Genomic DNA, 25705 nt, shown 5'->3' on the forward strand with positions numbered 1-25705 from the left:
ATATTCAAATTATGTACTTAAATCATTTTCATTTGTAACAAAATTTACATAGTGCATACACTTTACTATCCTCAAATCTACTCAGTATAGTATAAAAAGTACATATAATACTCTCTTCCTTTTATTTTACGTATATCACGTCAAATAGTGTCACATAAAATGTAACGGAGTGTGCAATTGTTTAAAGAATAAGACAGTGCATGGAGGCAAACTATAATTATACTACTTTTTTTTTCTCCACTATACTCCAAAGCCAATTACCAACCCAGTTTATCATCTCACTCTTTTCAACAACCGCTACTTCTGAGTTCTACTTCTCGGCTCCACGCTTCAAATCTCCATCTCAGATTTCTGGTAAATCCTCTTCTGCTGCTGCTACCTTTGTATCAATCTCCATCTTCGTTTAATTCGTGTTAATAGTAGTATAATTCGTTCCTTTCGTTGCTGATTTTTGTTTCGTTTTTTAATTTGTTCAGGTTTCGCTATTGTGTATCAATCGAAAATGTCACAAGGTACATGCCCTAATTTTAACTCCTATCATATTATTGTTCCAGCAATTTTCAAGCTTGGATTCAGGATTTGAAGTTTATGAGTTGTTAATATGACTTCAAGTTGATATAGTATTGTAATATTGTAGATATTTAGTGAATTGATTAATATATGTATCGGGTTTGAGCAGACAACATGCTGGATCTGCTTGTATTGATAGGTTGATTAGTTGATAGGAAGAGGGAATAGTGAATCTCTTGAGATTAGATAGAGCAATTAATTGGATGCATAGTTGATTGCTTTGTTTTGGTAATGGTTAATTGTGTTTGTATGTGAATGTATTTGTTCTGATTGGATTGAGTAATAGGTGAAGCTGGTGAAGGTAAGGATGAGATAAAGCCAACTCTTTCTCCATATGAAGAGGCAATGGAGGCGTTATCGTCATTGATTACGAAACGGAGTCGTGCTGATAAGAGCAATAAAGGGGATAAATATGAGTTGCTCTTTGATTATATCAAGGTTGTTTTTCTTGTTCTTAACCTTTTCCAGTGTTATATGCTGGTGAATTGTTAATATGAAGCTGAGTTAAATTTCTACTGAAATGGGTCACAGATACTGGAACTAGAAGAACCAATTAAGCAAATGAAGATTATCCATGTGGCAGGTACCAAAGGAAAGGTAATGAGTTGAATGGGATCTAGTCTGCTATAGATAGGATCAATTTTGAATCTGTCACGAGCACGACTCACATCTTGATTGAATTTTTAGAATTTGAGTAATTGAGGTTTGTCTAACATGTCAAGGCATCCTACTAGACCTTGTTGATATCTCATTTCGTAAATGTTGTTGTATCTCCAATAGCTTTGGAAGAATATGGCTTATGCTCCATGTCTTCTATTTTCTAAGCACTTCTCTAGTTGTTTTCCTGGAGCATCATCAGTTCATTTTACAAGTATGTCATATTTCTTTCTTTCTTCTGTCCGTTTCTTTTTGTTTTATCCTTTTTGTTAGTTATTTTCATTGGAAAAGGATTTCTAATTTCTTGATGTTTAATCCACATTATCAAATGCCTTTGAAATCCTAAACTATATGTATCAACTATCTTACACTTACCTCTTTTGCCTGTTGCAATCTTTGAATCAATTGACAAATTAACTTGCTGCAGGTCAAGTTTAAGCTCTATAACAATCTCTAGCTAAAAGTACTCTTGATATTAATCAGAATCAGATTCAGTGATACTGCTCTGAAATTGTAAAATAAAATATCTACAAATATGCTGATTATATTTGGAAATATAAGGATGCTCATGGACATAAGATGAATGCAGAATGGATATACTGTCTAATGTGTGTCTATTTCTAATTTTCTATTAATGGTAATGTTCTGCGTAATTTCTGTTAACACATTTTATCTACATATGTTCCTGCAGCTGGGCTTGCATTGGATCCTTTAGTTGACGCATATTTGCAAAAAGTTTTTCTTTTGATATGCAAGAGAATTACACTATTTTCGACCTTGTTAACTAATGGTTTATATCCCTGACTTTTTTTGTTATGGGTTTCATGAAGGGTTCAACTTGTGCCTTCACAGAGTCTATATTGCGCAACTGTGGCTTTCATACTGGTCTTTTTACATCTCCTCACCTCATTGATGTTAGAGAAAGATTCCGATTGGATGGGTGAGTGAGTTTCAGCTCAGATGTTTGGATCATCATGCTCTAGATCAGTTAAAGCTGAAAATCTCTTTCGACTCTTTTTTTTAAATAAAGGAACTTAACATTATTTCACTCCCTGTGAAATTTTGTTGGCCCTGTAGGAGTACTTTATTTCCCGCTTTATCAATCTCTTTTGGTGTGATCGGATGTTCATATACGATACAAATGGCTAACAGACTCTTGAAATAACATCTACTTTACTTCTTTCCACCCGATATCAAATTTCAATTTATAAGGTTATATTAAATCTCAGTTGATAACTCTGTCACTAAACTTGGTGCCTTTCAGAACGGACATTTGTGAAGAGAAGTTTTTGGCATATTTCTGGTGGTGCTTCGATAGATTCAAGGCAAGTAAAAATTGATGTGTTTCTTGGAATGTCAACTTATTTGATAATTCCATCCTATTTTAAGTATTAGGCGCAATGATAGTTACATGTGGTAGTTCTCTGGAGGAATTAATATTTTGGATGAAACCTCATAACACAAAGTAGTCTTTTAAATACGATCCATGAGTAATTTGACCATATTCAAGAGAATCCTAAGATGAATATGCAGTCATACAAGATTAAAATTAAAAATGATCATATTCCCCTGAAGGTGCAAGTAGCATGCATTGAGGAGAAAATGAGAGAAGGTCGCTTGAGATGGTTCGTTCATTCCTGCGTCGACCTACATATGCACCGATCTATAGGTGTGAAACTATGCATAGTGAAGTTGGTAAAATAGGATGAGGTAGACCTAAAATCACATGGAAGAAAATTGTCTCGAAAGACCTACAATTTCTTGGGATCAATGCAAACTTTGCTAAAAATAGAGCACAATGGAGTAAAAGATTCTAATAGGTAATATCTCCTAGAGGGGAATATGATTTATTCTTTCTAGGGAAATTCTAATATTATTATTGCTATTATCATATATATTTAACTTATTTTCACTTTAATTTTTATTTGGTATAATGATGACATGAGTGGAGCTTAAATGGAGAAGTGAGGATTCATATAGGCGAGATCCTAACTTGTTTGGGAAGAGACACAATTGTTGTTGTTGTATAAGAACAACTCAGAACTTGTCTAACTAACCGTACTGTCACTCACATTTCTATACCACTCCTCTGAGTCCATTTATCTCCTCCAATTGGTTTTGGGTAAGCCACAAGTTGATTTTTCTTTTCATTTTGACCAATTTCAAAATAGCTAATGTGTATTGTATGTGGTCACTGCAAAGCTGATGATTGGAAGTATTATAATCCACCATTTGTAGCATTTCAATTCAAGTAAACAACATAATTTCTTCATAAAAAGGCAAACAACATGGATTAGTCCTGATTTTATTTTAACAGGCCTTGCATAACATGTAACTATGGTCTCAGATCTCCCCAGCCTGGGAGAAGAAGTGTCTATTTTCTGCTTCTAATGTTTGGTTTGACCTGGAATGTTTATATAGGGTGATTTTCGGTATTTCTTGTGCAGGAAAGAGCGACTGACGAGGTCCCAATGCCCACTTACTTTCGCTTCCTTGCGCTTTTAGCCTTCAAAATATTTGCAGCAGAGCAGGTGGGTCCTGGTGACTTTCCATGGCAAATCTGGCAACTGAATATGCATTCATTAATCTAAAATTGAATTTCAACTGTAATTTATCACAAGTAGTGATTCTTTTGTGCATTTTCTGTGAGCAGGTTGATGTTGCTATTTTGGAGGTTGGACTAGGAGGCAAATATGATGCAACAAATGTGGTATTTAATCGACATAATGGACAATGTTTGCTACAGTGATCTATTCAATACTTCAATTTCTCAGTCATTTTAGGACATCCACTATGATGATGCGTGTTATTCTTTTCAGGTCGAGAATCCAGTTGTTTGTGGCATAGCTTCACTAGGGTATGACCACATGGAAATTCTTGGTTAGTGTTTCTTCTTCAATAATTTTTGGTAGAAATGTGTTAATAATTGAATAGAATGTGCTCGGAAATCTGTAGATGGCATCTACCTCAAAAAATGCTGCAAAATGACACTAAAGCTTTTTCTGCAAGCCTTACTATTAGATGTTTGATCAATCATACCTTCATTTACATTTAAATTTGATCCGGAGATCTATTGTGTCTATTTTATGATATTAACTTGGTGGAGTATCTTGATCTTGTTTTGATTGCTTTTATCCTCATGCATGAACTACTATCATCAGGAAATACTCTTGGACAAATTGCTGGAGAGAAGGCAGGAATCTTCAAGGTTGAATAAAATATCACATCTTACAAAATTGTGCCCCTTGATTATACAATATCATCCTGTTTTAGGCTTTTCATTTCATTTCTTGTTCATTTGTTTTCTTCCTCATCTGTGTTTATGCTTGAAATAGCGAGGAGTGCCGGCATTTACTGTTCCCCAGCCTGACGAAGCAATGCTTGTGCTTGAAGAGAAGGCTTCTGAGTTAGATGTAAGTCAAAATTTCTGTTATATGATATAAGTGTTAGTTTCCTTTTGGTCCTAATTGTTATACCCACTCTCAACTGTGACCTTGCACTTCTGATTTCATCACTGAACCTTTGGTTTGAGCGACTTGCAGCTAGCATTATTCAAAATATTTACTGTGAGATGGTTTTGGTGTGCATCTAGTTGTTTTCTGTAGTAATCTATTGATGTAAATGGTGACCATTTGGATAAGTATGGTTTTTTGCCTGCTTAAGCTTGAATTTTGAATGATTGTTAGTTCGTATTTGGATCTGAGCATATGTTTCGATGGTGGCAAAGTTACTGATGTCAGTTGCTGGGGAAGACAGACCGATGTTTTATCAGAGTGCTCTGTTTCAGCACCTAGTTTCATCATTCTGGAGCATTGATGTTGATGTGCAGAGTTTTCATTTCCCGCATTTTAGTTTTCCAAATATTATTATGATTTTTCTAATACAGAATCTCTTGCTTAGTTCTTATTTTATACAAAGAACCAATCTATTCAGGTTGTCAAACATGGCTTCTATGGAAGTAGATTCACTCAGGAACTTCAATTCAGATCAATGTAAACTTTTTATATGTCTCAAGCTTAAGTATGAGTTCAGGAAGTGCAAAATGAAAGCATAGTTATAACCAATTAAGTAGCTGTAGGTATAAAGGTAATGTTTGCATCAGACAGAATATAAGTATTTTTTTAAAAATGAATATAAGTATTGGCTTTTGTAATTGGTTGCAAAAATATTGTGATGAGCATTAGATCTATATGTATTTGTTCAAGTAGATTGACATGTGGATTTCCATTAGATCAGCAACTAAGGTTGCAATATCTTAGCTCGAAGGTGAGAGGAACAAAAAGAAGCAGTAACTAGTTACTTGCTGACATCCAAGGGGGACTTCATCCAAATTCGTTAACTGGATGAATAAAACTGTCTCTCCAGTTGGACAGAATGGTACTGAAATGAAAGGTCATAGTGGGATTTATTTTAGGGAGAATTCTCATATCAGATATCTCTTATCAGCTTTTCCTTCTTTAAAGGGATGAAATTTTCATCTTTGATCTATGATGAATTTTCCTTCTTAACAGGAACATAATTTATGTTAAGAAGTTTCTTGTTGATGTGAACATGTATTGTTGTGCAGGTACATCTTGAGGTAGCTGCTCCACTTGATGCCAGCGTGCTGAGTGGTTTGCATCTTGGGCTAGAGGGTGAGCACCAATACATTAATGCTGGGCTTGCCATTGCATTATGCTCTACTTGGCTACAGAGAACTGGCCACGTTGAAATTAATTACCTAAAAGAGATGGTAAATGATATCTCATGCATAGTTTTTAATGTGTATTCCTCCTTTCCCTCCTTTTAACTTCATTCTTTTGTTTTCCCCCTTCGAAATAGACACATCTACCTGAACAATTTGTTAAAGGGCTAGCAACAGCTGCCTTACAAGGCCGTGCTCAAATTGTGCCTGACCAACTCATAGAGAGTGAAAGCTTAGGGGACCTTGTGTTCTACTTGGATGGTGCCCATAGTCCTGAAAGCATGGATGTATGTGCCAAATGGTTTTCTCTGGCAATCAAAGGAGATTACAAGCAACACAATTCCTATGAAAGTAATCATGGACATAATGAATTGGGACCCTCACATGATTCAGTAGAGATTAGCCATCATGAAGCATCCAAGAAAAGTTCAACCCAGGTAAGCTTAGCTCAATGTCATCCAAAAGATTTCTTGTATGCTTCTTTGGACTACATGCTTCTTATTAGAGTATGAATTTTAAAAAACTTGAGTTTTTCTTGAGTTAAATATATAAGCCGAATTATTGAACAAACCTGAAGTTTCTTTGTCATATATACACACAGATGTGTGTGTATCTGTAACGTTGAATTAGCATCTTATTTTGTGTTCACTCCGGCAGCATTGTATAGAATAAGACAGAGGGAGCTCATTCTAACAGGGATAAACCCATCTCTAATTTATGTGCCTAAACTATTTCAACCGATAAACTATTGAGAACCCTCAAGAAGTTTTCCTATATAAATCTCACCTTTCCTGTTGTTCTGAATTTTATAGACCCTCCCTTGTTTTATGGTTTGTGAAACCTAACCTATTTTTTACTCTCACCTTTCCATTTGAGTATTATAGAACCTCCTTGTTTATAATTTGTGAAATCAAACTTATTTTTACATGAATTGACCAACATGCCCTTTTATTTGTACTTCCTGAAAAGAAATATATTGGTCAATCTACTCTAAACCTATTTAAGAGAGATTTATGTAACACTCAAAGCTAGGTGAGGAAGTTGTTACGCAGAAGCTCAAGGGAGGTCTATGTAATTACCCTTTATATTATCAGTATAAATCTTTTTGACATTAAACCCAAAAAATATAGTCTTTTTGACAGGCCTGAATTTCAAACATAGTTGAATAACTTTTATGGAACGAAATGTGTCTAGCAAGGATGATCAGAAGACTATTCTTTGGATAGTTGTCTCAGAAGTACATTTTGATGCAAAGTACACCCTTCGTTCTCATTCAATCATTTAATAAATAAGTGATGCTGACAACTCAAATATATTCCTGTATGATCTACAGGCAGGTGAATTTTATTTAAATTTAAAAAGCTAATCTATCAATTTTTGTTTTAGTAAAATATTCTAAAAACTAATCTATGTTCAATTATCCTTCCAAGTCTTGATCTAATATTTTTGATCTCTAGTGCAAACAAAATAAAACAGTTGTTTTATTACATAAATATCTACTGTCTTGAATTTGTCCATCGGGAAGTTGGGAAGTGGTGGAAGTTAAGCTATGACTCCTGCCTGTATGTGATAAGGAGAGAGCAAGTACATATAGACTCAGTCATCATTTATTTTTGAGATGCTGATTATTATTATTTATTATTATTATTATTTGCCCTGCTAAATCTGGGAGTGTTGTCAAACCTGCAGTTCTTACTCTTTAACTGTATGTCAGTGAGGGATCCTGAACTACTTCTTCCAAGGCTGGTGAGGGCGTGTGCTAGTCATGGTAATTACTTGGACGCAGTCAATCTTACCTTTGAGTCCCTCAGATAAATAGCAAGGATAAAATTCTTGAAATCTTGTGGTCATTACTGAATGATAGTGATACTATAGCCCAGTGAGCTTAATGGTTTCTTTGCAACTTTTTATGTAGTTCAGGAGTTTGACATAAAGTCTAATATTTCAGGAGTCCACTTCCAGAAAGCACTCTTTGTACCTAATGTTTCAGTATATTACAAGGTGGGTACAAGTGCCTCAACTGCTGATACTCAAGTTGATCTGTCATGGCAGTTGACTCTACAAAGAATATGGGAAAACCTTGTTCGCGGGGAAAAAGGTTAGAAGTCATATTAAACTATAGTCAACATTTTAGTAGTTAGTATTTTGGAAGCTAACAATTCTCATTATTGACAAATATCATGGAACTAATTGTGTTCCAAATCCCATGATTAATATCTCTGAGACTTAATAATAGTTTTTGAAATTATCCCCCTTTATATTAGTAGAAAATTTGCTGGCATACCTCAGCCACTAGATATGTTTAATGTTAACTTACCTAATTCTCATCAATTATGGATACTTCATTCTTTAATGCTAAGACCATACTAGTGCAAAATGGGGATCGAGTGATTTTTCAGTTATGCGTCTCGACTTAAGAGGACACCTGATCCATGCTCTCTTCCCTTGGTAGAGAGGAAATTTCTATACCTTGCATCTACTTAAATTGTGGAATATGAGTATCTAATATTTTTGAATTGAAAGAATTATAATCTTACAAATGCTTATTGAAGTCATTTTCTGTCATATGTCCAACCATACTGTTCGAAACATGCAGGACAGTGAACAATCCTCTTATATCTCACCAAGTATGATGTGGTCATCATTATTGAATGAGTTAAGAAAAATGTGGTTTAGGGGTCATATTGAGCAACAATCTGCTTTAATCTTCCTTTTCCCCTTTCATTTTTACATTAATGGACTTCTAAGAAACTAATAGGGTGACTAATCTTTCTGCATGTTTATGTACACAGAATTAAATAGCGTACTGACATCAATTAGATAAATCTGATGTGCCACATGTCTCTTGAATGTTATCATTTTATTTATCTGTATAAAAGTCTCAAGTATTGCCACAAGTGTGAAGAGATTGTTTATACGATTGGAGTTAATGGTTTTCAAAACCTCTCCTGAAATGGAAGCATAATTGATTGCTAAAAGATAAGTTGTGCATTTACCTGATCCTATTTAGTTACAGGCAATGATGTGAAGAATACAGACCACACATATGAAGAAGTAACAGATGATTCGGAAAAAGGAGCTCAAAGTTGTGAGAACAGCAAAGTGTTTCCTTCACTCCCAGTAGCAATAAACTGGCTTAGGGACACTGTTCGTAAAAACCGATCTGGTCACTCCCAGGTAATGCCGAATCATGCATGCTTACTGTGCATCAATGAATAGAACAACTTCACCCGGTGCAAATCAAAAAAAAAAAAAAAAGAATTAAAGGAGATCAATTTTTATTGATTACGAGATAACTCTCTGACATACTTGAACTGAAATCTGTAGAAGTCAAATACCATTCCCTCCGCTCTCCATCCAAAATTGAATTTCACTTTTCTTTTTGTCCTGTGATATGATATCATCTCCCTGTTTGGTAGTGTGTGTTAGTATTTCACGTAGGATCTTATTCTACGATCTTTACTAGTACCTGTCGCTTTATATGTTGTGTACTTCTTGTTATTTTGCTGTCATTATTTTCCTTTTTTCCTTCTTTGATTACTCTGCTTTTGAGCCAAAGGCCTACCGGAAACAACCTCTCTACCTTACAAAGGTAAGGGTAAGGTTTGTGTACATCCTATCCTCCCCAGACCCCACTTGTGGGGGTTTTTACTAGGTGCGTCGTTGTTATTATTGTCTTGTGGTAAAGCAATGTTCACTTCTTCAAGTAACACCTGTGTAACACCAAATATTAATATATAATCATTAGATTTACTTTTAGCATCTCCAACACAACTTTTCCCCTTGTCTGTTTATGAAAATGAAAATGTAACATGTAGGTCCTTGATGTTCCCGCATTTAGCACTTAATAATCTTGTTTATATCTTCTCTTGATAATAATAATCATGCAAGTCTGAATTGGAAAAGTTATGTGGCAAATTAAGTAACAGTGAACTAGAATTTCAGGGCAAATACTCTTATTGAGGTCCTTGTTGCATAGTACTTTCTTGTTTATTGTTATTACTGCAAAAGCGGTACTAATTGTTAAGATTTTCTTTCTAGAGAGCATTTACACTTTCCAGTATGCATGCAAGAAATCTTACTAATTGCAGAACAGATATATTCCTCGTCTGCCATAAGCTTAACTTCTCGTCTATTTCTGTAGAGTAATATAGCATTGTCCGATCCTGTATATAGCAAACTAGTTAATGTTTCTGTTGTTTATCTAGGTCCTGGTGACGGGGTCTTTACATCTCGTGGGTGACGTTCTAAGATTAGTCAAGAAGTGAGCTGCTAACGTCTATCTATAGTCCCTCGGTTTTTCCAATTCATGGTTGCTTATGATGTTCCAACGAAGAACAGAAAGACTTGATAAATTTGTTTTCTGTTTACTGTCCTGAAGCATCAACCTCTCAGTTATACCAGCTCCAGTTGATCCCCAGCTCTCATGCTCTTGGTCAGAAGTTGGAGATTGATTTTTTATGTATTGATTGCATTTTCAATAGATCCTTGTGGTCCGGCCTTGCCCTGAACCCCGTGCATAGTAGGAGCTTGTGCACGGTGCACCGGGATACCTTTTTTTAATTGCCCCTTTTTAAGCTCTCATGCCTTTTTTATGTATTAAGAAAATGAAATACATAATATGCATTTTCAATAGATCCTTGTGGTTCGGCTTTTCCCTGAATCCGTGCATAGTGGGAGCTTGTGCACGGTGCACTGGGATACCTTTTTTTAATTTCCCCTTTTTAAGCTCTCATGCCTTTTTTATGTATTAAGAAAATGAAATACATAATACGCATTGTTTTACACTGATAAATAATAGTATCAATTCTGCTAGTTTCATTTCTATATAAAAGGGAATGGGGTTCTAACCTATGATACAATCTTGTGTTATAACTCATAGCTTTAATCCCCAATTCCTTGGTAAAAAAACTCATTGCCTTTAAATTATCGAAAAAAGAAAAGAAGGAACCGTGCAAAAGTTATTTTTTGTTGAGATGAATTAATTTTACGTGAAAAAAATGTATAACGAAAAACTTATAATATTTGTGTTTAACATGTGATGAAGAACCTTGGTTAATAAATTGACGCAACAAATTAGTCAACAATAATATCCTAATGCAAGTTTAGAGATTCTTCATCTAATTTATTTGAGGGAATTTTTTTTCTAGGTAAACGACTGTTCAGAATTCAGCTAGCCAATAAAATATAGTTTGTAAAAAAGAACAACTAATTAGTTGAATCCATTCAATTCGTAAACCCCATTTTATTATTTTGTTGATCAATTTTTTCCTTTTTCAAAAGTGATACTTCATAGTGAAAGAAGACAGTTTATCCTAAAGATATCCTAAATTCATTGTAATTATATTATATTAAAAGGATGCAACTGCTTAATAGAAGTCTCACTACTAACTTTTAGTCTTTAAGCTGACGATCTTTGATAACTTGACTTTTAATGCGAAATATAAAATTCAAAAAAATGTATTAATAAATAATATATATGAACTTATTATTGAGATAAAATCTAAATCCACCTTTTACAACAGATCAAAATTAATATCACGTTAGTAAAGTTATTCTTATGGCTATATGAAGAGAAGCAAAGCTTCATATACAGCTTCACTTCCTCCTTTCTTTTTTTCATGTTACTTTTATAAAACTTACAACTAAGTAATATAAAGTGCATATAAAAGGCACTTGACATGTATCAATTGGTTTGACATTAAGTAATTAAAGTGTACTAATTCTTTTTTACCTTAACTTTATGTATAGAATGTGCAATATGGTGCTTAGACAATTCAAAAGTTGCAAAAATTAACCACTTTTTAAATCCTGTCCATAATGTCTCCCTACACTACTCCCCCACTAAAATCTGATCCCAATTGCAAATTTTATTGGGAAACAGAAAAAAAAAGGATTTTTGTATTTCTGAAGAAAGAAAAAAGCTGCTAACTAGCTAGTCATTCAACTTTAATATAGTATTCCATATTATAATAATGCGGTCGCAGTGTGATAAATATTTCTTTATCGTTAATTAAAGCTTTTGGATTCAAGTTCTGAATACAAAATCGTCTTTACTAGAGAATTATACAACAAATTTGAGATTTATGGACGACTATAACAAATAACGAAATTAGCGGCAATAATATAATTGTTGTTATATTGTATTAAGCGACAATCCTAATATAAATATTTATAACCAATACTTTATATAAATACCGTTGAAAACTTTAGTGACTTTAAATATAATGACATTAGCTCAATTTATTACAAAATATTTTTATGATAATAAATATTATTGCTAAATTTGTTGTGGTAACTCGAATAGAAATATAAATATCAGACAACAGGAGAAAAAAAGATGAACATTTGCAGTAATATTTAAAATTCAACCACTATTTAAAATAGTAAATTAATTAGTGAAATTGTTTAATTAATTAGGACTCAATTTGCATCCACTAAATCCTGATGTCGGCATTTGATGAATAAAAAGTAAATATATATACTAGTATTTTTTTTTTCTTTATTTATATTTCTTGATCGATATCAGTATTCATAATAGAATTTGATTAATTATACATTACAATATTAACACTTCTAATAAGATTTTTTTTTATTCTCGTAGGCTCAAACCTGAATGCTCCCAATAAGATTTTCTTCACGTGATATCATATATACTCGTAGGCAATTAAGAAGGTACTTTAATTAATCTATTTTTTTTAACCTTATATGCCTGACAACAAAGTGAGTGCCAACAATTTATGCCTTTTCCTTTTTAATAACCCAATCAAGATTTAAATTTCCAATAAAAAGAATATTATGGTTATGATTTATTAATTAAAATAATATTGGACTTTTATTAGTTGTAATGACAACACTAAAGAAGAAGAGTACTGATTCTAATTAACTTTTTTAACGCATAAAATCGCTGGAAGAATAATTCAGTAAAAGTTGCTGATCACCAAAATAAAATAAAATACTAAAACAATTATGTTTCATCTTTAACTTGTGCTAACATAACATGGAGTAATTTTCAATTATTTTCTTACTTGATGTTCGATATTATATTAGAGTCCTTATTCACCATGTAAAATCATAAATATAATAGTTTTGACTTAAATTTTGTATTTATATTTAAGAATCCATTTAACATGTATTTTCTGAATTATTTTCGAAGATATAAGACTTACATTAATAATATGGTTATTAGCTTATTATGAAAAAATATTCATATTAATTATTGTTTTTAAAGAAAAATATCAAGTTAAAAATGGATAAGTAAAAGTAAATCGGTGGGTGTATTTGGGAAAACCAGTCATTTTTTTTGGTTAGCCTTTAATTAATGATGAATCAATATTGCTACAAAATGATAAGACAAAAAAATTGAATAATAGTACCACTCAAACCAAAATGATCTGAAATTGAATAAAAGAAAAAAAAAACCAGATGCTACACTAATCCTCAAACAAAGAATCTCAACTACATTTCATTTTATATATATATGAGAAAATAAAATAGAGAAAAAAAATATGTAGAAATGCTTGCTAACTCCTTTTCGAATTTTTTTTCAGGTTCGATATCCGCATTGAAGTCCGATTATTTTAAATTTGCGCTACGTAAGACTCTATTCAGTGAAAAACGTTCCATACTAAAAAAATTTCATAATCAAACTCAAACTCGAGACCTAGCAGCTCCAGCCGTTGCACCACATCTGGTAGTACTCCTTTATGAATTTAAGATACCTCAACTAACAAGAAATGGTATAACAACAGTCATCAGTTAATGACTCATCACAATACTAAATGTGAATTTGAGACCGTTAATTGCTTTGCTTGAGTGATTCTATAGTATAAGAATTTATTCTATTTTATTATATTATTACACCATCTTTACTTGTTATAACACATAACCTATCTTATTTTCAAGATTACAAATTCATATTTCAAAAAGGATTACCAAAACTATTTTGCTCAGACTCTTCAAAAATATATTTAAATGCATATCAGATCCTTCAAAATAATATATTATATAATATTTTCGAGTAGTCCGAACAACATAACACAATACAATCTTGTATATTAACGGATGGTGTGTATATATAACTTTAAGCTTTTTTTTAAAAAAAATTAGAATATTTTTGAATGACTTTTGAATGGACAGGTGCTTGGATATATGATAATATTCGTTTTAGTAATTCTTTCTAACTTTTTATTATATTTTCATAAAATGCTTACCAAAAAGCATAAAGGCATAATTTAATTTGTATATCAACTTGTTGACAATACATTAGATAGGGAAAAATTCTCTTAGAGAAAACACACAACCGTTAGAAGTTGGCATGGCCCAATGACCAAAAATGGTAGGGGGTTAGGGGGACTTTTGGAAATAGGACATTTGCATGCATGGTTGACTTAATATTACTCGCTCAGTCTCAAATTATCTGTCGTGATTTTGAAAAATAATTATCTCAAATAATTTATTGTTTTAGAAGTTCAAGACAAAACGAGTAATTATTTTTTTCATTTAATCCTTCGTAGTAATTGTTCTTGAAGATTACAAATATCTCGATATATAGAGTAAATATTTAATAAAGAGAGATTATATCTTAAGACATAAATGAGGATAAATATGGATTTTTTTTTAATAAAAAAATTCTCCTCATTAATGTTTTTTAAGAGGCGTATAAAAGAGAAACACGATAGATAATTTGAGATGAAGAGAATAACAAACTATAGAAGTAGATATTGTGATTTGTTTTGTGGGCAAGATAAAGTTCTTTTCTAGTGAGTCCGACCTCAAAATGGACACTTTTAGGCATTATATATAAAAAGGGGTCCTTCCTAAAAACACAGATCAAAACGGATCCTTCTTTGCCCACAAATGGGCGAATTATCCACCCTCCGTCTATAACTCCGCCCTAAATTACATAGAAAATTGATCACTTTTCATTTTGCACAAGGCTTAAGAAATTATAAATAAAAGATAATTTTACTAATTCACCCCTTAAAAAACTTCTTGAGAATTTTACAAACAAATATGAACACTTTCAAAAAGAGTTAATTGCAAGGGTAATATAGAAATTTTTTAATTAATGCTTTCTTGATTTAGTAAGGTGGACAATTAATATGAAATAACTATTTTTAATATAATAATCAACTATTATGGGACGGAGGGAGAAGTTCGTCCACAAATGGGCAAACTAACTACTTTTTTAATTACATTTTCTTAACTTTTCACGTGAATGATATCTCTCCTTCAACAATAAATATGTGTTCTTCTTAATTTAACGTTTTCTCATTTATCTTTTATCTTCTTCTATTATAGTTCGTCATAATTCAAGCTATAAATTTATAAAAATACTTAGGTGAACCTCCATCGTATATATCTAATGCTTACCGAAAGGCAAAAGGCATCATTTGATTTTGTTCATCAACTTGGTGACAATACATTAGATAGGGAAAAATTCTCTTAGGAAAAAAAAACACAAGCGTTATAAGTTGGCATGGACCAATATGACCAAAAATGATAGGGGGCTAGGGGGACTTTTGGACATAGGACAAGGTTTTTATTAAAGGAGGTTAATATATATTAGTTATATTTAAATATAATGTAAATTTTTGGCGAAAAAAGGATTTTGAAGAACTCTGATTTTATCGGTGATTAGGAGACTTTTGAATAGTGATGTACATAAAGTATGAAGAAGGATACAAAATATGCCCCTAAATTGGCTTAAATGCCCCTGGTTAGGGTTTGGTTTGATGACATTGTGTTCTTTCGGGTTAGAAGTGAGAACTTGAAAATGAATATAATTCAGTGGTGCAGTGATCATAGAACAATAGGTCTCATCTGAGGAGTGACGGATTCGGATGGAGTCTCGCTTGTAGAGGAAGAGTAAAACGCGCTAAAAATGCCCCAATGGAAGGATATTTTTAACTGTAAAGGATAGCTGAGGTTAAATAAGTGGAAGGATGAGCAATTTTAACCGTAAAGGATAATTGAGGTCCAATAAGTGGAAAGGGAGTTGTTTTAAACCAAAATATTAACGCTAAGAGCAATAATTAAGATCCAATTGGTGAAAGGAGAACAAATTTAAACTATTTATGCTTTTCCGTAAAATGTATTATACAAGGGTGTCACTTTATTATGATAACTAAATTTGCTTGTTTTCTGATATTTCATACTCATGTTGGATCCGACTAATTCTCAGTAAAATGAAAAGTGCTTCCTACTAGGATTTGTAGAAGGGTGTCTTCTAGATAATGTACATTAGTATATTCTGATTTTAGAGTTCACATTCATTTTCATAGTGTTACGTTTATATTTGATCCTAAACGTATGCTTCTACATGAACTCATTCTGCAATTATACTATCTTAAGAGTCAAGTAGTTTCTTCCTTTTCAAATGATTTTTTCAAAGAAAATACTCATTTTATTGTTAATTTTGGTCAAAATCAGTAAAGCTAATGGTCAAAAATACATTTGAATTATTAATTTTTTACGAGTTTCATTTTCTCAACTATTTTTTTTATCTATCTGGACTATCACCATCTATGCATTTTTCCACGTGAACTATCATATATGTGTATGAAAAGGCACCTAGTTGAGTAAATAGTGATAATTTAGGTAGGAAAAGAAAATAGTTGATAATTGGCGTGATCAACTTTGAGGTGTGTTTTAATACATAGAAGGTGGTGAATTCAAATAGAGAAAACAACAACTGATAATTGATAGTTGAGATATGAAACTCGTGAAAGAATGATAGTTTTAAAGTGTGCGTTTGACCATTAAATTAAATTCGTATCCGAATCTAGTTTTATAGCTTTTAAAATTTTCAATTTTTTTTGGCTAAATTAATTTGATGAGATTTAACTTTATATCTTATATAGCATGGTAACATTTCTAATGCTAGGTTTTACGAAAGACTTTTTATGTCATTCCCATCTAGGTTTGATTCGTAGTCATTTGTTGTTTTCACTAACAACATAATTTTCTCTTAGATCATTGTATTATTGAAAAATCAACAACTTGTAATTGTCTATAACGAATGAATTAGTATATAGAAAACGAAAATCAAATGGATTTTTTTTAAAAAAATAAACTAACTAACCGATTACTAAATCGATATGAATATGTGCAAATTCTCATATCTATCACATAATGCACCCAAGAGTGTGACTTAGTGGTCAATGAAGTGATTGAGAACCTTGAGGTCTCAAATTTTTTCCATCTGTCATAGTCTTGTGAAATTAGTCAAAGTGCGAGAAAGTTGACCCGAACACCACAATCATCAAAAATAAAAAAAATTCAAGACTATAACTTAACTTATTCCCCTTCTATATAGAAAATTTTCAAAGCTTATCGAATTTATCTAATACCTTCAACTAAACTCCAACAACATGAAATCCACAAGTGAAGCACAAGACAAATTTAATTCTAAATTTTATACAAGAATAACTCACCTAATCTCTTGAACCAAATTAATATATATTAAATTACCATATTTAATCAAAAATATAATAATATTATGGGACCTTGATGTAATTTGTAAGAAAAGGAAGTCCCATTTGTCAATAAAACTTCTTTTCCCTCCTTTGCAACCAAACCTTTCAAAAAAATAAAAATAAAAATTCAATGAAGAATGTTTTTTTTTGTGAGAATTTTGTGTTGTATAATTAGTTGTATGAAACTTCACTCACACCCCCCAATTTGTCAGCCGTTCAAAATTGCAGCTTGCCACTGCCAGTGTTTACCTTTCCATCACAATCCTTCTCAGCAGATTCCCAAATTTCCTCTTTCTGTTCAAGCCAAGAATCTTTCTCTCACACAAGATTCTCATAAAAACTTAGGCTTTATACATGATGCCATTGTTCCATTTCTTTTCTCTATACACCCTTCTTTCTCATCCTACTTTGTCCTCTTCATTTTTAAGCCACCCTTTTCAAATCTTGAAAAATCGCAACAAATTTCTTCTGTTTCTATACATATTGCAGTATCCTAACCCATGTCTTCTTCAAGTGTCAATCATATATCTCAGCCTTGCATATATGGTAATGTTTTAAGGACTTTAAAGATAGAGTCTTTTTGTAATTGAAAGAATACCCTTTTTGAGTATTTTTCATGAAGCTTGAGTTGGTTATGTGAAAAAAGTTGAATTTTTTTGGTTGGTATTTTGTTGTGGGATTTAAGGATTACAAAGATTGAATCTTTTTGTAATTAAGAGAGTACCCTTTTGAGTATTTTTCATGAAGCTTGGTTTAGTTGTTTTTTTGGTTGATATTTGTTGTGAGGACTTCAAAGATTGAATCTTTTTGCAATTAAGAGAGTACCCTTTTGAGTATTTTTCATGAAGCTTGGTTTAGTTATGTGAAAAAGAGTTGGAGTTTTTGGTTGATATTTATTGTAATTGAAAGAGTTCCCTTTTGAGTATTTTTCATGAAGCTTGGTTTAGTTATGTTAAAAAAGGTTGGATTTTTTGGTTGATTATTTGTTATGTAAGGATTACAAAGATTGAATCTTTTTGTAATTGAAAGAGTACCCTTTTGAGTATTTTTCATGAAGCTTGGTTTAGTTATTTTTTGGTTGATATTTATTGTGGAGTTTAAGGACTTCAAAGATTGAATCATTTTGCAATTGAAAGAGTACCCCCTTTGAATATTTTTCATGAAGCTTGGTTTAGTTATGTGAAAAAAAAGTTGGCTTTTTTTGGTTGGTATATATTGTGGGGTTTAAAGACTTCAAAGATTGTATCTTTTTGTAATTGAAAGAGTACCCTTTTCAGTATTTTTCATGAAGCTTGTTTTAGTTATGTTTGAAAATAAAGTTGGCTTTTTTTGTGGGGTTTAAGCAGGTCACTTTGTTTCTTCAACTACTGAGAGAAAGTCAAGATTAATGAAATGGCTGAGTAAACTTTTCAAGGGTGGTGGGTCAGGTAATAGGGGACAGCAACCACAGTTTCTTGGGGACGAAAATATGGTTTGGCGAGCTCCAGCCAGATCAATGGTGATTTTTTTCTCTTTTGTTTACATCATTTTTTACTTTGATATTTATGATAGACCCTTTAATGTTCTTGTAACACAGAAAACTGTTTTAATGTGTCTCTTTTTGTATCTGTAGTGTCAATATATGTTATTTATAGTATAGGAAACATAATAAAAGAGAGAAGAGGAGAGCAAAGGGTGTATTTTGAGAATTATAGATTTTCTGCAGCTTGGTATGCACATGATCTCCTTGAAATTCGATTTCGCCTTTAACAAAATAGCTACTTTTTGTGGGAGAGATTTTTGCTTTCTAGGGACAAAAGAGATTAGTAAAACTTTTTGAGGTAGTTTTTCTTGTTTGTCTTCGTTTTTTTTTTTTCAATTTTTTTTCTGTAAAGGGAGGAGAGAAAGAAGTTGGTGTTTTCTATTACTAACAAGAATTCTTATTTTGGATGCTGGATTATTGAGAATAAAGATTCTTCATTCATCATAGTTTTAACTAAAACTGTTTTATGTATACTCAATGATAAAGCCAAGGAAGTGAAAAATTTCTCAAATAGGAGGCTGGAAAGAATGCAGCTTATTGTATTTGTATTCCTGATGTGGATGATGACTGGCATCTTAAACTTTTTTTAAATCCGGTGAATCTTTGGAAAATGTGATAGGCAGACCTCTTTATCGTCTAATATTTATCTTGATAACGATATGACATAATGTATAGGTGCGCAAAAGTAGTGGACCTCTTTGTGATGGACTGTTTGAATTCTAATGATTTAGTTTGTTCTGTTTCTGATCAAAACCAATAGCTAAATTGGTTTACTGGGAAAAGAATAAGCTCTTCATTAGCCATGCTATTAAAATGCTACTCTGTTTACTTCAGGGGTATCAGTAGAAGTTTCAACTCTCCTTTTCTGTTTCTCTTTCTTTCTTTATTTTTTGGGAGGGATTTTAGGGCCATTTGACCGTAAAAATGTGACTATTTGAAAAAAGTAGTTTTTGCTTTCAAAGTGAAAATATGATATTTGAAAATTGGTTGTGTTTGACCATGAATACAAATTGGAATTGTTTTTGAACTTTAGTGAGTAATTCCGAGTGAAAAAAGTGAAAACAACTTTTTTGGTGTTTTTTCAAATTCCTGAAAAATCCAAAATTCAACTTCAAGTTGAATTCCGGAGTTTTATGGCCAAACGTGTTTGGATCCGAAGTTCAAATCCAGGAAAAAGAAAAAATCCATGCCTAATGCTCCCTTAGTCTCTTCAAGAAGCTTTGTTTATGCCCTTCTGAATAGGATTCCATATATCCTGAAATGTGAAACAGTATATGGACTCGAATTCATGCCTAATGCCCCCTTAGTCTCTTCGTGTCTTCAATGTGCCATTCTAGTCACTCAAACATTAATCCACATCACTTGTGACATGCAAAGCTGATCATTTTATAAATTAACATCCTCCTAAATTTATGCCAAAAAGTCGTCAACTTTAAGCCATATTGTTAAGGTTCTTCAAGAACTATTGCCAACTATAATTTAAGGAGAAGCTCTTCGATGTTTCAGCTGTACTACTTGTTCTAAGGGCACTAGGGCAGGAATATTTGGTTGCCTTCAGAAGTTGATGCTTGAATTCTTCTACTGATTACTCAAGTTAGGCCATTTGCTTTCCATTAACTATCATCAAATAATTCATGGCTACTTTTTTCTCTTCTAAAATTAACTTAGTCATATTCCTTCCAATCAAACTTATCTCCTTCAATTGAATGATCTCTCAACACATTTAAAATTTCATCAGGATGATAACTCTAGGACCAATAAGGAGAAAGAGGAACTAGACCGTGCAATTGCACTCTCTCTTGCTGAAGATTTGAAAAGACCAAAAGGTAATTATATTTGCATTCATGAAATGTTCAAGAATAGTGAAGCTACTCTTGCATTTAGCATTACCATTTCCAAAAATGTTGATTTCACTCTTTTGAGGAAGAAATGAAAGGTTTATGTTTCTCAGGATACAGATGGAGGACTGACCAAGATGAAGATCTAGCAAGATCACTTCAAGATAACTCGAATTCATCCTCATATCCTCCTAAGTATGCTCCTTCATATGCTCCTTGGGAATATAATCCCAATAGTTACAGGTATTAGTCTTGTGTTACCTAGATTGTTGAGATATCAATTATTATACATTGTCTCAGCTGAAATATAAATAGTTCTAGCAATTCATGTCGTGATCTCTTTAATGCATCGCTCTCATGGCAGGCTTAGTACCTCTGGTATCTGTTATAATGCTGAAGGAATAAAAGAAACGAAAATATATGTTGTTGCTACTTTTTTGTTGTGAATATGTTTACTTTGAAAGTTAGGAGAACTAGTGCATTGATGTTTTAGATATGTCCTCATTCATTTTATGTGTCTAGGTTAATTCGAAGAGACCAAATATTGATCAATGTTTGCTTGAAGATGAGACTGTAACATGCGGCATCCTAAATATGATAAATTTATGTGCTCCTTGAATGTTGGTGTAAACAAAGAAAATTCAAATTTTGAGCTTTATTCTATTCCAATTGCAAAAAAATAAAAAAAACATTTAAGACACTGAACAGATGTATGCGTTTAGTATATATATATATACACACACACACACACATATACACTTCCTTAATTTGAGGTCTTCAAAGAACCATGCCCTGATTTTTGGTAGTAAATTACTGCTTGTAAAGTCAAATGTCTAGGCTACAAACAGGTTGAGTAGAATTGTGCGCACCCGGAGGGTAGTGGCTGCAAGTTCCCTTGTCAACAACAAAAAAAGAACAAACAAACAAACTGGTTGAGCAGAATATTAGCGAAGTGTGTGTTTGTGTGTTTGCGTGCGTGCATGCACTTTTCTTGATGATGAAAATTATGTCAGATTGCTGTTTGTTAGAGTAAGAGAGAACTTATGTGCACATAAAAATATTCGCAGAAAATGTAGTGGCTGCAATAAGGATATCGTCTCTGGCAATTATTTGGGATGCATGGGAGCTTTCTTTCATCCAGAATGTTTTCTTTGTCGTGCTTGTGGTGTCCCAATTACTGAATACGAGGTACATTCTTGTCCTTGCTGTTGCTTTCATTTTCCCAACACTCAACCCTTTGCCAAATATGAAACTAAAAAATAATACCAATGGACTGTTATTTTCATACAAAATGAATATTTTCGAATATTTTGACATGTTAGCTCATTGGTTACGTTGATTCAAGTTTTCTTTGTCAGGGAACAATACATATCATAAGTCATGCTTCAAGGAAATGACTCATCCAAAATGTGAAGTCTGCCATCAATTTGTAAGGACATACTGCTTCTGTATAATATGACTTTTCTTACTGGAAGTTATTTAATAGAACTCCAAGTTACGGTTCATAGTTCTATTGTGAGGCCATTTTGTGTATTTAAGCCCCTGTAATATATTTCACATCCCTCGTGTTATGACCTACCATTCACATTGCAGATCCCAACAAACGGAGCTGGCTTGATCGAGTACAGATGCCACCCATTTTGGTCTCAAAAATATTGCCCTGCACATGAGAATGACAATACCAAACGGTGCTGTAGTTGTGAACGTCTGGAGGTACGGATGTCAGCTGACAGTAAACATGTTGGATCACACCTCTCATTCAACTCACATTCTCGTTTATTGTTTTTATCTTCTTGAAGTCACGGAATGCAAGATATATGTCACTTGGAGATGGTCGGAGCTTATGCTTAGAGTGCATGGAATCTGCAATCATGGATACCGGGGACTGCCAGCCACTTTACCATTCCATCAGAGACTATTATGAAGGCATGAACATGAAAATAGATCAGCAAGTTCCTATGCTTCTTGTTGAAAGACATGCCCTTAATGAGGCCATTGAAGGGGAGAAACATGTATGAATGATCTCTGCCTATATTTTTTTCTGTCCTTTACTCTCGGAAGATTACTAACTCGAGAACTCTTTTAGGGTCTCCATCATATGCCTGAAACCAGAGGTCTATGCCTATCAGAAGAGCAGACAGTCACCAGTGTAAGATCTTCAGTCATGAGAAAATGTTTCCATGTTAGACTCGCTTAAACACGTCTTCCCGTTCTTCTAGTGAAACATGTGATAGGTGCCATGACAATTTTTTTAACAATGCAGATACTCAGAAGGCCAAAAATAGGTGGTCGTGGATTAATAGGAATCAGAACACATCCTCAAAAGCTAATTAGAAGATGTGAAGTTACAGCTATCCTAGTAATATACGGCCTTCCAAGGTGACCTCCTTATTTTCATTCCTTCCTTTGAGTTTCATTTAGCCTCATGGTGAAAATGAAAACCAATGTGGCATGTGGTGCTCCACGCTCCCTGAGAAAAAGAAAAGGACAAGAAGAAGACGAGGAAAAAGATCCATATAGGCTATACCAATTGCTTGGTACTTTAATTTTATTATTGCTGGTCTGTTTACTTTAGGTTCAGTGCTCATTAGGAGTCTTTTGGTCTTGTAAGAGATATCGCACTGGAAAATATAAAGAACTTCCAGTCTAGCTAGATAACCTAAAGTTTTTAAATATTGGATTGAGATGGATTTAAATGGAGCGACATGGACAGTGAGGATCCATTTAGTAGACCCCAACTAACTTGGGAATAGGGCCAAGTTGTTGAAAAAAAACTAAGCTTTTCGTAACACGTCACCCAATCATTATTCTTTTAGATATTTTGAAGCAGAGGAAAACTATGGTTGATCTTATATTTCAAGTGAAAGAAAGTAAGATGTGCTTTGGCATGAAGCCACACTATTATATTATTCTTAGACTTTGAAACAGAGAGAGACTAAAGTCAATCTACATGTTAGTAAGAATGAAACATTAGTACTCTCTCTGTTTCAATTTGTTTGTCTAGTTTTGACTTGACTGGGAATTTAAGAAAGTATAGGAGACTTTTGATTCTTGTGGTCTTAAATAAAGATACGTAGAATGTACCAAATTGCCCTTTTAATCTTGTGGTCTTAAACATGCCATGTGAAAAAAAAGAAGGAAAGAGACATTCTGTTTGAAACGGACTAAAAAGAAAAGTAAGGCAAACAAACTAAAACGGAGGGAGTACTGTTCTTTGTCTATTCCCGGGACTTTTTTTGTGACAATAATACTGTATGGCAAAATTGGCTTACCAAATCTTTTCTATGCAGATTACTTACTGGTGCCATTCTAGCTCATGAACTGATGCATGCCTGGTTACGTCTAAAAGGTAAAATTCGATACTTCCTTTCAACTTTGTCAGTCTGGACCGAACTTTAAGAACATGAACAATCTTCAAGAAAAGAAAGATATCTGGATGCTTCATCACCAGAACTTCGTTGTGCTTGATCAACCTACGTTCTTGTTAGGATTATACAACAATGTACCCATGTAGTCACACAAAATGGGGTCTGGAGATGGTAGAGTATATGCAGACCCTACTCCTAAGTCCTACCTTAGAGATAGAGGTTGTTTCCGATAAACCCTTGGATCAAGGAAAAACAATCCAAAGTAGTCTACAAAAAGAAGTAACGGAAGTGAAAGCATAACAAAGCAAAATGCTACGGTAATCAAAGTACACAAATTCTTGTTAAGATTATACTTTTGTAATTTGCAGGATATCGTAATCTCACCCCTGAAGTAGAAGAAGGAATCTGCCAAGTGCTTTCCCACATGTGGCTTGAATCAGAGGTAGTGCCTGGATCAAGAAATATGCCATCCACATCAACTGCTTCGTCATCGTCTACATGGTCATCATCGAAGAAAGGAGGAAAATCTCAAGCAGAGAGTAAGCTCGGTGAGTTTTTCATGCACCAGATTGCCCATGATGCTTCTCCAGCATACGGTGGAGGATTTAGAGCTGCTTATGCAGCCGTGAATAAGTATGGTTTACGGAGTACATTGGATCACATTCGCTTGACAGGAAATTTTCCTTTATGATATGTTCGCTGTGACCTCTTTGACCTCGTATGCTCGTAGATGATTTCCTCTCCTGTGTGCCAAGTTAGAAGTCATCGATGAGGAAAATGAGTTGATCATGCAGAGCTGGTTTAGCTACCCCTATTTTTTCCGGGGTCCTACCGGAGATACTGATGGAATACAACTTGAATCTTACAAATAAGTCTACATATTTTGCAATTAAAATGAAATATATAGAAAATTCTATCTTGTATTGGAGACTCTTATCAGTTTAAAGGCAATAAAGATCAGATATTTGAATGATCCCAGGAACATTCCCTTCATGCAAATATTGTGAATACATTATTTGATCTCCTCATTGCCTTTTCGCCTCTGAAAGCGTCCTTCCTTCTCAATGCTCGAGCATCCATTCAATGCATTCTTTTCGATCTTATATCCTATGTAAGCTTGTTAAGCCTAGGCTACACATTGAACACCAACTTAATCCTTTATTTCCTGACAAAATGATAAAAAACCTCTTTTTCTTAAAAACACACCTGAAGTATCATTTTTTTTGCGAGTTTCCTACCTTAACTATCAAGTGTTTGTATTATCGATCTGAACTATCACCAACTATTTATCAAAACACGCCTCGAAATTAACGAGTCATCTGCCACGTGGACGGAATTTTATGGACAGATTAAGATGTCACACACTTTTTGGCGATTGTATGCAATTAACACTTAGTCTAGCCAGCTTCGAGGTGTGTTTTCACAAATAGTTATCGATAGTTCAAATAGGAAACACAAACACATGATAGTTCAGATCTGAAACTCGCAAAAACAATAGGTATGTATTTTGACCATTTAGTAAGAAAAAAAGAACTATGTGTAAGTAATTCCATACTATACAAAATCATACTTCTTTCATCAAAGTA

The 25705-nt window shown here is 33.2% G+C and overlaps 2 protein-coding genes across 3 annotated transcripts; both read left to right on the forward strand.

Annotated features, from left to right (window-relative positions):
• The first annotated feature begins 246 nt into the window (after window positions 1-246).
• On the forward strand, window positions 247-10394 carry LOC125831145 (folylpolyglutamate synthase). Its single transcript, XM_049510328.1, has 17 exons — window positions 247-354; window positions 477-512; window positions 857-1008; window positions 1102-1167; window positions 2058-2167; window positions 2492-2552; window positions 3675-3758; window positions 3881-3937; window positions 4047-4107; window positions 4389-4435; window positions 4563-4640; window positions 5795-5959; window positions 6049-6348; window positions 7601-7679; window positions 7860-8009; window positions 8928-9088; window positions 10120-10394. The coding sequence occupies exons 2-17, from the start codon at window positions 503-505 to the stop codon at window positions 10177-10179; spliced, it is 1641 nt and encodes a 546-aa protein (XP_049366285.1). The 5' UTR covers window positions 247-354; window positions 477-502; the 3' UTR covers window positions 10180-10394.
• Window positions 10395-17573: 7179 nt separating this feature from the next.
• Window positions 17574-25092, forward strand: LOC125831372 (protein DA1-related 2). 2 transcript variants are annotated; one of them, XM_049510567.1, is made up of 12 exons: window positions 17574-17937; window positions 18738-18889; window positions 20652-20739; window positions 20865-20994; window positions 21819-21939; window positions 22097-22180; window positions 22345-22464; window positions 22551-22763; window positions 22838-22933; window positions 23015-23130; window positions 24042-24100; window positions 24488-25092. In XM_049510567.1, the coding sequence occupies exons 1-12, from the start codon at window positions 17892-17894 to the stop codon at window positions 24808-24810; spliced, it is 1548 nt and encodes a 515-aa protein (XP_049366524.1). In that variant the 5' UTR covers window positions 17574-17891; the 3' UTR covers window positions 24811-25092. The 2 variants fall into 2 exon arrangements, with proteins under 2 accessions (XP_049366524.1, XP_049366525.1); XM_049510568.1 differs by having other exon boundaries at window positions 17578-17937; window positions 22838-22900.
• Window positions 25093-25705: the final 613 nt, after the last annotated feature.

This window comes from Solanum verrucosum, unplaced genomic scaffold, assembly GCF_900185275.1.
Source record: "Solanum verrucosum unplaced genomic scaffold, falcon-dt-bn FXZP01000049.1, whole genome shotgun sequence".
Taxonomy (NCBI): Eukaryota; Viridiplantae; Streptophyta; class Magnoliopsida; order Solanales; family Solanaceae; genus Solanum; species Solanum verrucosum.